Source organism: Bombina bombina, chromosome 2 (genome assembly GCF_027579735.1).
Source record: "Bombina bombina isolate aBomBom1 chromosome 2, aBomBom1.pri, whole genome shotgun sequence".
Lineage (NCBI taxonomy): Eukaryota > Metazoa > Chordata > Amphibia > Anura > Bombinatoridae > Bombina > Bombina bombina.
Genome location: NC_069500.1, coordinates 1,144,689,517 through 1,144,707,015, shown reverse-complemented (window position 1 = coordinate 1,144,707,015; position 17,499 = coordinate 1,144,689,517). Strand labels below are relative to the sequence as shown.

The 17,499-nt window shown below is 35.5% G+C and overlaps 1 protein-coding gene across 3 annotated transcripts in view; it reads right to left on the bottom strand.

Annotated features, from left to right (window-relative positions):
* PALLD (palladin, cytoskeletal associated protein) overlaps positions 1-17,499 on the bottom strand; it is a 641,289-nt gene that overhangs the window by 323,776 nt on the left and 300,014 nt on the right. For all 3 annotated transcript variants that reach the window (XM_053703808.1, XM_053703809.1, XM_053703810.1), the window contains 2 exons: positions 11,830-12,008; positions 9,447-9,513 (listed from right to left, as the gene is read on the bottom strand). In XM_053703808.1, coding sequence (XP_053559783.1) covers positions 9,447-9,513; positions 11,830-12,008 — 246 coding nt within the window. The remainder of the gene's footprint in view (positions 1-9,446; positions 9,514-11,829; positions 12,009-17,499) is intronic.

The following is a 17,499-nucleotide window of genomic DNA, read 5'->3' as shown; positions in this document are numbered from 1 at the left end:
TGAAGTAAGATGGCTTCTGCCTATGGCTGCAGTCTTAGCTGTGAAAGCTGACAGCTGTTACAGCAGTATGTGGCAGAAGGTTGGACGTAGCTACTATGTCAACAGGATACACTGAGAAAAGTACCCTGTGATGTAGTTGCTACGTCCAATATGCAGGCTGGGACAGAAGGATTATGGGCCCTGCTCTCTAACAATGGACAGATTCATAGACATGTGTGATGTTGTCGAGGGGCCTCGTTGTAAAGGCAAGAGCATGTTCAAAGTTCATTGAGCATCATTTCACTTATATTGTAGTGGTGGGTGTTCCTATCATTATCTTATATAGAGTTGCATGCCCAATATATCATAACTTGCACATCAAACGTAAACTGATCCACAATACTTACATGTTTACAAAACAGTTTGTACAGTAAACCAGTCCTGCAGGAGTCTTGAGGTGCTGGTAGTTGGCTTTCCGGGACTTTCTAAATGTGTTGCTGGGATTTCTTACCAGCATGAGTAATTCATACATAATCTATTGCCCCTGCTATGTATCTTGTCTCTCAGTCATGCCTCACTCATTTTTAAACTGACAAGGTTGTCTCCCGTCTATTTCTTTTTTACTTCTATTTAATGTCCTGATGATCTAAAGCTCTTATTTAACAAGTCTCTTAAAAGAACAGTACACTGTAAAATTGTTTTCCATTAATGTATTTTAAATGACCTGTTATACCAACTGCAGAGTATAAAATATTTGAGAAATTCCATTTGTGTATATAAAGTAGCTGATTTTGTGCTTTGAAACCACAGCCTATTACAATGGGTTGAACTTAAAGGGGATATCAGATCTCATTATGTTCTAAGTTTGTGTAAACAGACTTTTTTCCTTATCTTTTATTTGACTGTAACACCAAAGCTCAATACATAGAGAGAACAATGGAAAATTATCATTTTATTACTTAACTATCCTGCATCCCACTGAGAGTGTAATCTCTTCTGCTGGCTGTGTATACTTAGGCTATTCAATAGCCTATACTCCAGTATTAATTTGTTCAGTGTAGGTGGCGATACCACAGGCTAAATCAGCTATTTCAAATGCTGAAATAGGAGTAAAAGAGCTACTTGTAACCAATTTAATACACTCTAGCAGGTTAAAAGGATCATTGGGAATAATTTAAAGGGGAGAAATTTTTTGGGTGAACTGTCCCTTTAAGTACTTTGAGGTCCCTCAAAGAACCAGGCAATTTTGAACATGAGAGTTGTTTATCTAGCTATAAAGGTTTCACAGTGGAACTTGTGAGCCGAGAGGCAAATGGTGACAAGATAGATGCAGCCCCACTGGTTAATGATGAGTGAATGTGATGGTAAAGGCAAATGTTTATCAATTTCCACAATGTTTTACTTGTGATGTTCCATGAGATGTTCCTTTCACAATTGGGTTTTATATCTAGGCCATATAATAACTTTCAGACACTGTTATCAGATGTGATATTTGTTTAATACCTTTGAAACTTAAATCTGCTTTGTTGTATTTAGTGTTACACTTGGTTATCTATATAATCTTTATTTGTTGGTAATTTCACTTGTTTAGTGTCTATTTGTGAGGTTGTTAAAAGTACATTAAAGTCAAAATGAACTTTTGTGATTCAGAGACTTTCCAATGTACTTCTATCATATAATTCCCTTTGTTCTAAAGGTATCCTTTGTTACAAAACCAGCTTTAGAGTAGCAATGCCATACTTTAACATAACTGTACACATTTAGGCCTAGATTTAGAGTTCGGCGGTAAAAGGGCTGTTAACGCTCCGCAGGTTTTTTTCTGGCCGCACCATAAATTTAACTCTGGTATCGAGAGTTCAAACAAATGCTGCGTTAGGCTCCAAAAAAGGAGCGTAGAGCATTTTTACCGCAAATGCAACTCTCGATACCAGAGTTGCTTACGGACGCGGCCGGCCTCAAAAACGTGCTCGTGCACGATTCTCCCATAGGAAACAATGGGGCTGTTTGAGCTGAAAAAAAACCTAACACCTGCAAAAAAGCAGCGTTCAGCTCCTAACGCAGCCCCATTGTTTCCTATGGGGAAACACTTCCTACGTCTGCACCTAACACTCTAACATGTACCCTGAGTCTAAGCACCCCTAACCTTACACTTATTAACCCCTAATCTGCCGCCCCCGCTATCGCTGACCCCTGCATTACACTTTTAACCCCTAATCTTCCGCTCCGTAAACCGCCGCAACCTACGTTATCCCTATGTACCCCTAATCTGCTGCCCTAACATCGCCGACCCCTATGTTATATTTATTAACCCCTAATCTGCCCCCCACAACGTCGCCGACACCTACCTACACTTATTAACCCCTAATCTGCCGAGCGGACCTGAGCGCTACTATAATAAATGTATTAACCCCTAATCCGCCTCACTAACCCTATCATAAATAGTATTAACCCCTAATCTGCCCTCCCTAACATCGCCGACACCTACCTTCAATTATTAACCCCTAATCTGCCGACCGGAGCTCACCGCTATTCTAATAAATGTATTAACCCCTAAAGCTAAGTCTAACCCTAACACTAACACCCCCCTAACTTAAATATAATTTACATCTAACAAAATAAATTAACTCTTATTAAATAAATGATTCCTATTTAAAGCTAAATACTTACCTGTAAAATAAATCCTAATATAGCTACAATATAAATTACATTTATATTATAGCTATTTTAGGATTAATATTTATTTTACAGGCAACTTTGTAATTATTTTAACCAGGTACAATAGCTATTAAATAGTTAAGAACTATTTAATAGTTACCTAGTTAAAATAATTACAAATTTACCTGTAAAATAAATCCTAACCTAAGATATAATTAAACCTAACACTACCCTATCAATAAAATAATTAAATAAACTACCTACAATTACCTACAATTAACCTAACACTACACTATCAATAAATTAAATAAACACAATTGCTACAAATAAATACAATTAAATAAACTATCTAAAGTACAAAAAATAAAAAAGAACTAAGTTACAGAAAATAAAAAAATATTTACAAACATAAGAAAAATATTACAACAATTTTAAACTAATTACACCTACTCTAAGCCCCCTAATAAAATAACAAAGACCCCCAAAATAAAAAATTCCCTACCCTATTCTAAAATACAAATATTACAAGCTCTTTTACCTTACCAGCCCTGAACAGGGCCCTTTGCGGGGCATGCCCCAAGAATTTCAGCTCTTTTGCCTGTAAAAAAAAACATACAATACCCCCCCCCCAACATTACAACCCACCACCCACATACCCCTAATCTAACCCAAACCCCCCTTAAATAAACCTAACACTAAGCCCCTGAAGATCTTCCTACCTTGTCTTCACCTCACCAGGTATCACCGATCCGTCCTGGCTCCAAGATCTTCATCCAACCCAAGCGGGGGTTGGCGATCCATAATCCGGTGCTCCAAAGTCTTCCTCCTATCCGGCAAGAAGAGGACATCCGGACCGGCAAACATCTTCTCCAAGCGGCATCTTCTATGTTCTTCCATCCGATGACGACCGGCTCCATCTTGAAGACCTCCAGCGCGGATCCATCCTCTTCTTCCGACGACTAGACGACGAATGACGGTTCCTTTAAGGGACGTCATCCAAGATGGCGTCCCTCGAATTCCGATTGGCTGATAGGATTCTATCAGCCAATCGGAATTAAGGTAGGAATTTTCTGATTGGCTGATGGAATCAGCCAATCAGAATCAAGTTCAATCCGATTGGCCGATCCCATCAGCCAATCAGATTGAGCTCGCATTCTATTGGCTGATCGGAACAGCCAATAGAATGCGAGCTCAATCTGATTGGCTGATTGGATCAGCCAATCGGATTGAACTTGATTCTGATTGGCTGATTCCATCAGCCAATCAGAAAATTCCTACCTTAATTCCGATTGGCTGATAGAATCCTATCAGCCAATCGGAATTCGAGGGACGCCATCTTGGATGACGTCCCTTAAAGGAACCGTCATTCGTCGTCTAGTCGTCGGAAGAAGAGGATGGATCCGCGCTGGAGGTCTTCAAGATGGAGCCGGTCGTCATCGGATGGAAGAACATAGAAGATGCCGCTTGGAGAAGATGTTTGCCGGTCCGGATGTCCTCTTCTTGCCGGATAGGAGGAAGACTTTGGAGCACCGGATTATGGATCGCCAACCCCCGCTTGGGTTGGATGAAGATCTTGGAGCCAGGACGGATCGGTGATACCTGGTGAGGTGAAGACAAGGTAGGAAGATCTTCAGGGGCTTAGTGTTAGGTTTATTTAAGGGGGGTTTGGGTTAGATTAGGGGTATGTGGGTGGTGGGTTGTAATGTTGGGGGGGGGGTATTGTATGTTTTTTTTTACAGGCAAAAGAGCTGAAATTCTTGGGGCATGCCCCGCAAAGGGCCCTGTTCAGGGCTGGTAAGGTAAAAGAGCTTGTAATATTTGTATTTTAGAATAGGGTAGGGAATTTTTTATTTTGGGGGTCTTTGTTATTTTATTAGGGGGCTTAGAGTAGGTGTAATTAGTTTAAAATTGTTGTAATATTTTTCTTATGTTTGTAAATATTTTTTTATTTTCTGTAACTTAGTTCTTTTTTATTTTTTGTACTTTAGATAGTTTATTTAATTGTATTTATTTGTAGCAATTGTGTTTATTTAATTTATTGATAGTGTAGTGTTAGGTTAATTGTAGGTAATTGTAGGTAGTTTATTTAATTATTTTATTGATAGGGTAGTGTTAGGTTTAATTATATCTTAGGTTAGGATTTATTTTACAGGTAAATTTGTAATTATTTTAACTAGGTAACTATTAAATAGTTCTTAACTATTTAATAGCTATTGTACCTGGTTAAAATATTTACAAAGTTGCCTGTAAAATAAATATTAATCCTAAAATAGCTATAATATAAATGTAATTTATATTGTAGCTATATTATGATTTATTTTACAGGTAAGTATTTAGCTTTAAATAGGAATAAGTTATTTAATAAGAGTTAATTTATTTCGTTAGATGTAAATTATATTTAAGTTAGGGGGGTGTTAGTGTTAGGGTTAGACTTAGCTTTAGGGGTTAATACATTTATTAGAATAGCGGTGAGCTCCGGTCGGCAGATTAGGGGTTAATAATTGAAGTTAGGTGTCGGCGATGTTAGGGAGGGCAGATTAGGGGTTAATACTATTTATGATAGGGTTAGTGAGGCGGATTAGGGGTTAATACATTTATTATAGTAGCGCTCAGGTCCGCTCGGCAGATTAGGGGTTAATAAGTGTAGGTAGGTGTCGGCGACGTTGTGGGGGGCAGATTAGGGGTTAATAAATATAACATAGGGGTCGGCGATGTTAGGGGCAGCAGATTAGGGGTACATAGGGATAACGTAGGTGGCGGCGCTTTGCGGTCGGAAGATTAGGGGTTAATTATTTTAAGTAGCTTGCGGCGACGTTGTGGGGGGCAAGTTAGGGGTTAATAAATATAATATAGGGGTCGGCGGGGTTAGGGGCAGCAGATTAGGGGTACATAAGTATAACGTAGGTGGCGGTCGGCAGATTAGGGGTTAAAAATTTTAATCGAGTGGCGGCGATGTGGGGGGACCTCGGTTTAGGGGTACATAGGTAGTTTATGGGTGTTAGTGTACTTTAGGGTACAGTAGTTAAGAGCTTTATAAACCGGCGTTAGCCAGAAAGCTCTTAACTCCTGCTATTTTCAGGCGGCTGGAATCTTGTCGTTAGAGCTCTAACGCTCACTGCAGAAACGACTCTAAATACCAGCGTTAGAAAGATCCCATTGAAAAGATAGGCTACGCAAATGGCGTAGGGGGATCTGCGGTATGGAAAAGTCGCGGCTGAAAAGTGAGCGTTAGACCCTTTAATCACTGACTCCAAATACCAGCGGGCGCCCAAAACCAGCGTTAGGAGCCTCTAACGCTGGTTTTGACGGCTACCGCCGAACTCTAAATCTAGGCCTTAGTGAGCCAAAGGCAAATGTGACTAGCCACCAATCAGCCATTAACTTCCAGTAGTGCATTGCCGCTCTTGACATGCTTTTCAACAAAGGATATTAAAACAACAAACTAAATTTAATAACAGAAGTGAATTTAAAAATGAATTAAAATTGCATCTTTATCTGAACCTTTTTGTAAATGAGGCCTTTCAGTGTCATCCTAAGCTCTTTTATGCACAACATTTAAAAAGGGTAAATATAAATGTATACATCTCCATTTAATCCAAGCTATCATTGCACTTTAAAATGGAATATACTCTTTTTAATCTTGAAACCTTTAACAAAATAGTGGAACAGTGCCAAAATAAACTAAAATAATCAGAGGTGTTTTTAAACATTAGTGTATTGAGCCCTAGCTCGCACTGAAGAAATGCCTCAGAATAAAATATATAACAAAGATGTTTAGCCGGTTTATATTTATTAATGAATTGTTTTATTAAAAAGTAATCTATCACATAAAAAAATGTGAGTCTTTACATTATTAGTAACAATCTAATGAAAATAAATTGAGATAAACGTGTTCCAATGCTATATTTTGTCACCTTATCTTTAATATATTCAGTCGTTCTCCCGTCTTAACATTTTTTTCTATTTACACATTCTCAAACACAGACGAAACATGCATAACTGACAGCTTTACAATTAATCTCTCTGAAGAAACAGAGCCGCTTATTCAACAAGCTTTAGTGAACTTGCCGTCAGACACCTGAATCATTGCTACTGTAAGTCTGGAATTTCACAAAAGTTTCTGGAGATACAACGAAAAGACAAAACCTAGGAACTGGCAGGACGCCATATTACTTACACATAATGAGACAGTCACTATTATCAGTTCAAAAGAACAAGAATGATGCAATATTATATTCATGTATATTCATCTGCCATCATATACAGAAGGGTAGATATGTAGACTGTAAACTCTAAAGAGCAAGGCTCTGTTTCCTCTTGTTTTTATTTCTTGTATGCATGTTTTTTATTTACCATGAATCAGTGTCAATGATATTAATAATAATAATAGAATATATTTGATAGTTCCATGGAAGAACTATGACAACTACTAAAGCTTTAAAAGTATAATGTAAACAAGGACATTCATCATATGTCAGTACAATTCTTATAGAAACACATAAAATAAATTGAAACGCCTATGAATAAAATTTAATCGGGGTTGTGTCGGGTAGGGGTTGTGTAGTGGGGACTTTGGGGTGGGCTATGCGACAGGTTAGGAGTTATTAGAGTAGGGGGCGTATGGCAATTTTTTTTCTACTTTTCTCTCTCCATTGAAGTTAAAGGGAGAGTACAGCTGCAATATTGTAACTTATGCTCTTTGCGTACATTGGGTTAGTGCGCAAGCGGAAAAGATTTACTTTTAAATTGTAATATGCACGCTACCAAACGCGCGCAAAGAGTAGAAGTCGAGTGGAATTGGCGTGCGAGCAGGAGCAGTAATTACAGATCCACTCATAATCTAGCCATGAGTGTATTACATTTTTACATTAGCTTCTACACCCTTATTTCAGTATTTGAAATAGCTGATTTGGCCTGTGGTATCACTAACTATACTGAATGTTTCTATACTTAAGTATAGGCTATTGACAAGCTATGTAAGCACTGCCAGCTGAATAAATTACACTCTCAGTGGGGTGTAAGAGAAATAAGTAATACAATGTTAATTTTCCAGTGTTCTCTCTAAGTATTGGGCTTTGGTATACAGACAGATAATAGATATATAAGATATATGTATATAAGGAAGTACCAAAGAACTATATACTAACAAGGAAAATATTTTTTATAAAAGCGGATTACTAGTAGAAGTGAGTGAAAAAGAAAAATGTAAAAAGTGTACAAGCTATGGCATTATGCAAATATTTACTAAAGATTTGGCACTGGCAGACAGAAATATAAGGAGCCTACAGCTTTCATTGTTGTACCATCTGGTAATTGGGGTGTAACATTTTTAATTTGATCAACAGATTGTGGACTTTTTATTTATTTACTTTTAATTTAATATTGTAATATGATAATATATTATCCTGTGATGGGATATGATTCCTGATTCCTAACACATCTGTGAAAGGCCATCAGTGATGAACCAATTATTTTAACGAGCTAGAGGACTATGGGCAAAAAAATGCCGGGATGGAGAGAATAAACACAAAATCTTTTTCGGCTTTATTTTTGAGTTTTATTTTGTAGTGTGGTATCTTTCTATCACATCCAGAACCCTGCATAGATAAACAGCTCTCAAGCAAACATTTGCCTTTCTAAAATTATTTCAGGGACCTCGCTGTACTGATAAGATGTCTTAGATTATCTCGTCAGGGTGGGGAGCTTTAGATCACCAGGCTCTTTGTGTGTAATGCCCAATAAAAGATGAAAAACACATTCATATTTTTTAATAACCAAAAACAAATTCAAAGGAATTTGTAAGGGGGTGCACCCACATGCACTAAAACAAAGAAAAAGCAAATCAAACACGTACAAATAAATTAAAGTGACACTGAACCCAAATTTTTTCTTTTGTGATTCAGATAGAGCATGCAATTTTAAGCAACTTTTTAATTTACTCCTATTATCAAATTTTCTTCATTCTCTTGGTATCGTTATTTGAAATGCAAGAATGTAAGTTTAGATGCCGGCTTATTTTTAGTGAACACACTGTGTTGTTCTTGCTGATTGGTGGATAAATTCACCCACCAATAAACAAGTGCTTTACATGGTTCTGAACCAAAAAAATAGCTTAGATGCCTTCTTTTTCAAATAAAGAAAGCAAGAGAACAAAGAAAATTTGATAATAGGAGTAAATTAGAAAGTTGCTTAAATTTGCATGCTCTATCTGAATTATGAAAGAAAAAAATTGGGTTCAGTGTCCCTTTAAACTCCAATTGAAGAATATTTTCATATTTCTTTCAAATTTTCAAATTATATACAAAATTCTATATTACTATTTATGAAACTCAGTCTGGGCCCCTAAAGAGGGTGCTTGCTACAAAAGAGATCACAAGAGAAGAGGGAGATTAAGAAGAGCGACAAATAACAATATTATTTATTAGTTGAATCAAGTATTTGATTTTTTTAAAATATTTTTTTTAAAACCCACGACAATGTAAATATAGTACTAGACAAATTTAGTTATATATGGTAAAAATGCATTGCTAATTATAAGCTCTTGCCTTTTTGTCAATTGTCTGAGATGAAACATTTATTGCTTTAAATAATATCCTTACTAAATAATCCTCCATGTGTGGGTGAAAGATAGAGATCAAACACACGTTATTGCTTTTCTTGTTGAAGGAAGATATAAATGATTAGTAAAGTGTACCAGGATTCTGCAACAGCTATGAAAAGGGTTTGATCTTTGACCTATTTGCTTTGCAATACATTTCAAAACCACTTTTACTGCTCATAAAAACAATTATTTGTTAAACATGGTTACTCACTGTGGCATTTCTCCTGGTTTAGTTTTAAACGCCAAATCTTCAGTTTCTGAATCCGATGAACTGGCACCTGTCAAAACAAAAAATTTTAAAAAAAATCTGTACTTTGTAATAATTCATAACTTGCTACTAAAGTATTTATACAAATAAGTTTAGATAAGATTGCATAATAACCAACAGGCTTTTGATCACTAGTGAGCAATTGTAGGCCTGGGACCAGCATGTAGCCATTGAAACCTTTCCACAAGGTCTATATCCTTATAGAAAGATTCTATACTACCTCAGAAACAACGTTCTTAATTTTCACTATTTTTTTTTTCTACAGGAACCACTCTCTTTGACACATATTGTGGGTCCAACTATGAGTTACAAATACTATAAAGTAGGTTATTATCTGTCCTTGCTTGTTTAGGGAATTCTGCACACCTTTAATAAACTTTCCCAAAAAGGTTTAAACGGCCTTAATACTACTATAAGGTGGCGCAAAGAACTTGCTGATTCCCCACTATATATCAACTTCTTAGTGTTATCTATATATACTTCTAAAGTTTTTTTTAAACAGTATCTGTTGAGGTAGACAGCTGTTTAAAACCACTTTATTAAAGGGACAGTCTAGTATACATTAAACTTACATTATTCAGATAGGACTTTTAATTTTAATCAAAGTTCCAATTTTCATTTATCATCAAATTTGCTTTTTTCTCTTGGTATTCATAGTTTAAAATAAACATAGGTAGGCTCATGTGCTAATTTCTAAGCCTTTGACGGCTGCCTCTTATCACATGCTTTTAAGATCTCTTTTCAACACAAAGAGACAGAAAGTACACGTGGGCCATATAGATAACACTGTGTTCAGGCACAGGGGTTTATTTAAGATCTAGCACAAAGCAATGCTAAATTTAAGACAATAGATAATAAACAGTCACAGTCATGTGATCAGGGGCTGGAAGAAAGTTCCTAGATACAAGGTAATCACAGAGGTAAAAAGTATATTAATATAACTGTGTTGGTTATGCAAAACTGGGGAATGGGTAATAAAGTGATTTTATCTTTTAAAACAATAACAATTCTATGATAGACTGTCCCTTTAAGTGCAAGAAGACATTTCTGGATAACCTTGCTGTATTCCACAAATTATTGTAAAAGTTGATATAACTAAAATTGGTGAATTAATCCAACCTTTAAATAAGTATAAAGTATGCAAACTGATTCTAAATAACAAGTAATTTATTAATACTATATAGTTCCAATTTCAGTTTATAACACAAAATATAATTTAAAACTCTGAAAAATAATAAAAAATGACATAGGTGTCTTATTAAATCTTAATACAAATCTCAATGCATAGAACTATAAAGTATTAATAAATTACTTGTTATTTAGAATCAGTTTGCGTACTTTATACTTCTTGAAGGTACAATCACATTTTAATGGTTGGATTAAATCACCAATTTTAGTTATATCAACTTTTATAATAATTTGTGGAATACAGCAAAGTTATCCAGAAAGTTCTTCTTGCACTTAATAAAGTGGTTTTAAACAGCTGTATACCTCAACAGATACTGTTTAAAAAACCTTAGAAGTATATTACTACGAAGTTGATATATAGTGGGGAATCAGCAAGTACTTTGCGCCACCTTATAGTAGTATTAATGAGTTAAAAATACTGCAGTGGTGAACATGATAAGTATTAATAGCACTCTTTGTGTTTCTCCCTGCGTACTCTGCAGCATGTGTAACTCATAACTGTTCAGAAGAACACAGTGGCAAACCTAGGTCAAGCACCATTTTAATGATGCTTTATATAAACTATTATGTAGTGGTGTCTAACTTTAGTGTGGTGGAAAATATTCAAGTCAATCTGCTCGTTTACCGACCGTAAAGACTTATTGTATTTTGCTGTTCAATAGTGAACATAAGTGAATAGTGTGGAAAAAGCTGGGTCTTAATTATTTAAAAAATATATGTTTTTAAATCTAAACATGCTAGTTGCGGGATAATGTAATCCTTTATTAGCTATCATCCCTACGCTAATATTATTTATTGTAAATATCCTTATTGCATACCCTTTTATTCCGAATTTTAACAAATAGCAAACTGTAAAACAGAACTGCCACTTTCTTAGTAAGGCTTCATTTTATAAATGTTTTTTTTTTTTTTAAATATTATGAACCAGGACTCCAGATTTTATAAATTGTGGTGCAAATATTTCATTCATTTTAATTTAATTTTAAAAGTAATAATATCATGTATATGTAGATATTTATACAGAGCAGGATATCTCCACTAGACCAGTACTAATAGGAAACTACAGAGGCTAGTCAGAAATTAGGATTATGTTATTGATGCCTTTTCTACCACTGTATCAATATTGTTCTGTTTTTACCTTCGACAAATACTTCAGCTGAAGAGTTGTCAGAGCCAAGAGAATTTGATGCCACACACGTGTACCGCCCTGTATCTTCTTCAAAGGCCTCTGCTATGACAAGTGAGTGGAGACCGTCGCTCTCAGAGGAGATGTGAATGTCAGGCGAGGTATGTAGCTCTTTGCCTTCACAGAACCACCTGGAGACATACAAGTATCCCAGATATTTAAACAACAGGAGTGGGAGGACAGCAGGCAGCAGAATTGTATGACTGATGGGCAGTGACTCATAAAAGAGATGGATTAAAATATTGAAGAAGAAAAATAATTAGACCGCTAAAAATGCTTTTTTACTTAAATCAATAAATAAAATTTATAGACAAGACGACTTGTTTTAAGAAGTGTCGGAATAAGAGAAGGCAGATTAATGAATTTCAGGATATAGTATAAGCTTAGAAGATTTACTGACTGTTCTGTCTAGACTCTAGGAACAGTCCTCCAATATAGCATATCTCATTTCAGTTACTGATATGTTTTCATATGGAAGCAGATATTTATGTATTATAATGTGTTATGTAAAATATTATTGTATAATATGATAAAGTAAGATTTTCCTACTAACATAGAGTCTGTTTAAATTGGACATAAAAGCTATTTTTGCATAGTACATATCAAAAATGAAGAAATTAATTGCAAAAAAAAACTACATACAAAATAAATGCTTTAAAATAATTTAAATTTGTTCATTTATTAATAATTTGCAAAACTAATTGAGAATTCTTGTATGCTAATCTCGTCTTCCTTAAAGGGATGGTAGATTTTAACATTCAAGAAATTCTGTTATGAATCTATGGAAACAATTAACTGTACCTTTATTCATGAATTCTAGTGGAAGATGTGCTCAATTATTATTTTATTTAGATAATCATAGTATTTCATAACCTCCATCTGGTTGCCCTCCGCAAAACTTTTTTTTTTCCATGAGGTGACGTGACGTTTCCACCCCTTATCCGACAGCTAGCCATGCTAGCCATAAGGCACGGTGCAGCTCTGAAGCGGCTTTTTTATGGAGTGCAGTATGGCTAGAACAGCCATTGAATTAAATAAGAGGTGAAAATGTCACCTCATGAGAAAAAAAAACAGTTTTGGGGAGGACAGCTGGATGAGGGTTATGGAATAGAATGTTTATCTAAATAAAATAATAACTGAGTGCATCTTCCATAAGAATTCATGAATGAAGGTACCGTTCATTGTTTCCATAGATTAATAATAAAATTTATCGTGAAAAAATGTACCATCACTTTAACTGTGGCCAGTTGGGGCTAGCTGCAAATTAGTTTAAAAGGACAATGAACCCAATTTTTTTCTTTCATGATTCAGATAGAGCATGCAATTTTAAGCAACTTTCTAATTTACTCCTATTATCAATTTTCTTCATTCTCTTGCTATCTTTATTTGAATATAAAGAATGTGAGTTTTGAAGCTGGCCCATTTTTGGTGAACAACCTGGGTTGTCCTTGCTGATTGAACAGCACCAATAAACAAGTGCTATCCAGGGCACTGAACCAAAAATTGTCTGGCGCTTAGATGCCTTCTTTTTAAAATAAAGATAGCAAAAGAACAAATAAAAATTGATAATAGGAGTAAATTAGAAAGTTACTTAAAATTGCATGCTCTATCTGAATAATGAAAGAAAAAAATGTGGGTTTAGTGTCCCTTTAAATACTGTTCTAAGCAGTCACTGTCTAGTGTGTTTATGCAATATGCAGCGTTTTGGTCTATCTAGGAAGCATGGGACAGGCATCATTTTTCACAAAAGCAAGAAACATTTTCATTTAAAAATATAGAACACTCTAAATGTAATGTAATCCCCCATATATTAATTACTAGTGAAAGGGACAGTCAAGTCCAAAAAAAACTTTCATGATTTAAATAGAGAATGTAATTTTAAACAACTTTCCAATTTACTTTTATCACCAATTTTGATTTGTTCTCTTCGTATTCTTAGTTGAAAGCTAATTCTAGGAGGTTCATATGCTAATTTCTTAGACATTGAAGACTACCTCTAATCTCAATGCATTTTGACCACTAGAGGGCATTAGTTAATGTGTTTCATATAGATAACATTGAGCTCATGCATGTGAAGTTACCCTGGAGCCAGCACTGATTGGATAAAATGCAAGTCTGTCAAAAGAACTGAAATAAGGGGGCAGTTTGCAGAGGCTTCGATACAAGGTAATCACAGATGTAAAAAGTGTATTTCTATAAGAGTGTTAATTATGCAAAACTGGGGAATGGGTAATAAAGGGATTATCTTTCTTTTAAAACGACAAAAATTCTGGTGTTCACTGTCCCTTTAACAAAAGCATTGCAATACACATAAAACGTAACTTCCCATAAATTAATTACATAATGAAAATTAAACCACATTGCACTATAATTGTATTATTAGTTTTGCTAGCTTTTACTATAAAATAACTCATACTTGCTATAAACATTGTACTTTCCCTAGGAAGGCATACAAAATAAATCAATCTGTAACTATGCAAAAAAATTACTGCAACTTCCTTGAACCTACTGCACACCTTATATCCTTCAGTTATAGCCCATTAGGACTAACTAAAAAATACATAATTAATAACAAGATGAAAACCCTAATAAGCTTTTCTCAACCAATATTTTAATCTGCTCGTTTTAAAGGCTAGAAATAGAGATTAAAAGATATATATGATTGTACTTTTCACAGTTTGTTGCCAATCTAAACAATGATGTAATAATGTCAACTTAGTGTTAGGGACCTGCCCAAGCATACATACAGAAAAAGAAGCATATGCATACGGACACAAAATAATACGTCAGGGAAGAGAAGCCCTTGCTTTGTTGTAAATATGGATATGTAGATTAGATGTAGATGCTGTGAGATGGAGAGATAGCTCTCAGATAACAATACTTAGCAGCACTGTGGACAACAATGTGTTTTATCATTAGAGTAAAAGACACACACTGCAAGAGACAGGATTTGACAAGCAACTCCTATTTTAAGCTGTAGGGGTTGCAAAGGGGACCCTTTGTACTTTAGGTGCTGGGGGTTTGTGCACTACAGGTTCCTCCTGTTCCTGCTTATTTAATCCTTATAAATATCCAGGACATGTTTCAAATGCAGTTGAAGCTCTTCTCATAACCATCACACTATCTCCTGTCCTGTCATTGTGACCTGTAAGCCTTCTATGCAATGAGACCTTTAACCCTGTGTCACATCCAGCACCAACAAAACTACTATCTCTCACATCTGCTTTGTCCTACAAGCTCCACAAAAATGTCTACTTCCACCTCCCTTCTCTTTTTGAGGCAACTCCAGTTTACCTGTTTTTTTATTGGGGATTGTGATGGGGATTCGATACAAAGGGGCTAATCTTATTGTAGTGATGGTATCTTGCAATAAGGGATCAGGTAGCAGGTGGTAAATAGGAAGAGAGAGATAATGCAATGTGAGGCGTCCACATTCTAAAGAATTGGAATACATCCTTTTGTCCTAAACCCAAAATTCACACACGAAATGATCTGGTGCTGCCCCATATCCATATCCAGCTGGTAAATGGAACATAAACATGTATGCTGCTTTTCATTCATTCAAATACCGTCGTTATGGGGGTATGTGCAATGCACAACTTTAACTATGTGTTTAACCACATAGCAGAGAATAGAAAAAAAATTGTTATAAATTGATATCTAATGAAACTGCAAGTTTTATTTTTAATCTTTTTTAACTATCATGCCACTTAAAATCTGTAAAAATGTTTGTGTTGTTAATGTCCAATTAAGCAGTGGGAGTTCTGTTTATCAGCCAGTGAGCAATCAGTCCTGAAGGTCTAGTTGTAAATAAATAAATAAATAAAATGTACACTTTTATAAGCGTTTGGGCCTTACTGTTTGGGAGAGTAACTAAGACACTCAGAGTAACTAAGAGTAACTAAGACACTTTACATCCACAGATAATGAGTATAAGTCCATTTATGATCATGTGACACTTTATGGTTGCTCGATACACTGTGTGATGCTACTTTGTTTCTATCTGTTTGCACAGTTACCACCTTTTTTACGCAAAAATATTTTTGACATGTTTAAAGGGATATTGAACACTCAGTTTTTCTTTGCATAAATGTTTTGTAATTTATCCATTTATATAGGCCATCTGGGAGTGTTTTTGTAAAAATGTTTATTTTTTTATTGTTATTTTTTTTAATAACATTGTGCTGATTTTCAGACTTCCTAACCAAGCCCCAAAGTTCTAGATGTATACTGATGTCTACAAATTTCTGTGGCTCCAGTTTGTATAATCTGTCCAAGCCTAACTTCATCAACAGTGCTAAACTAGGGGCTTCTAAGTAAGTTTTTAAAAGGTTTTATACTGGATTTTTAGATCAGTATCTGTGCATATTCTTCTTTATAACAGTGTCCATAACATGAAGTTCTATGAAAATTGGTGTATACTGTTTGTTTTAATGCAATTTCATATGCATGATAGAGTTTTAGTTTATTGTTCCTTTAAAAATCTACGAAAGAAAAAGAGTTTACCCTCGAGACAGGTAATATTTAAACTAATAAAGTGGTTAAATAGACTCAGGTCATAACAGAAAGTAATTGAGTTAAGAAACACCACAGAAGGAGAGTATGTTTGACATTTGGCTCATACATGACATCAACAGAATTACATTTTTAGCCAGCCTGTCTCTGCTTTGACTAATGTATGTCTCATAAGTACTGCAGTACATAATCACCTTAAAATGACAGGCTCCAGAGGCGTAACTAGAAACCACAGGGCCCAGGTGCAAGAACCTAAGAAGCCCCACATTTAACACAGAAAAAAAAGTGAATCAGATTACATGTCTGCAAAAGGACACAGTGCCCACAGTCTGTGAGATAGTCTGACCCCCTATTACTGTATATAGTGACACTGTTTAACCCACCAGTACTGTATAAGTAAGTTAGTGACACAGTCTGTAATCTACCGGTGAGTAACAAGGTCTGTAATTTGCTGGTTCCACAAACATACATACATGCATAAATACACACACAGTAACATACATACATACACACACATAAACACCAATGGGTAAAACAGAAACACTAACGCCTGTGGTCAGAGACAGAGACACTAGTGAAGCATCACGTCACACTCACATGATATCAGTGTAGGCAGTGGCAGGTCAACGTTTTTTATTGGATTTTTTTTTTTTTTTAAGCTGGGCCCCCACCCTCGGGGGCCCGGTTGCAGTTGCGACCTCTGCACCCACTGTAGTTCCGTCCCTGACAGGCTCACATGATTTTGTCAGCTCATGTCCAGATTGTATACAGAAAATTACAAAAGTATAACCTCAGATACTTACATTAGTTATTTTGTCTAATTGTGTTGTAATTTAAGTATGAAAATTGTGTTTTTTTCCAGCCCTGAAAATTGAAAGTGCACAGACTTCACAAGCTTAACCTTGCCACATTTATATCCCTAATTTTCGGTTTGCTATCTTATCTTTCCTGCTAAAGACAAACAGCTGAGATTCCAGATACAATTCCAGATTGGCTTCTCCAAATAAGGAAAGAAGTGGGTGTAGTTTGACCACTGGAAAACAATTGCAGCAAATAAGGTGTTAATCTGTTCTAATTTAGTTCAGACTCTCCTGATATGTTAATTTA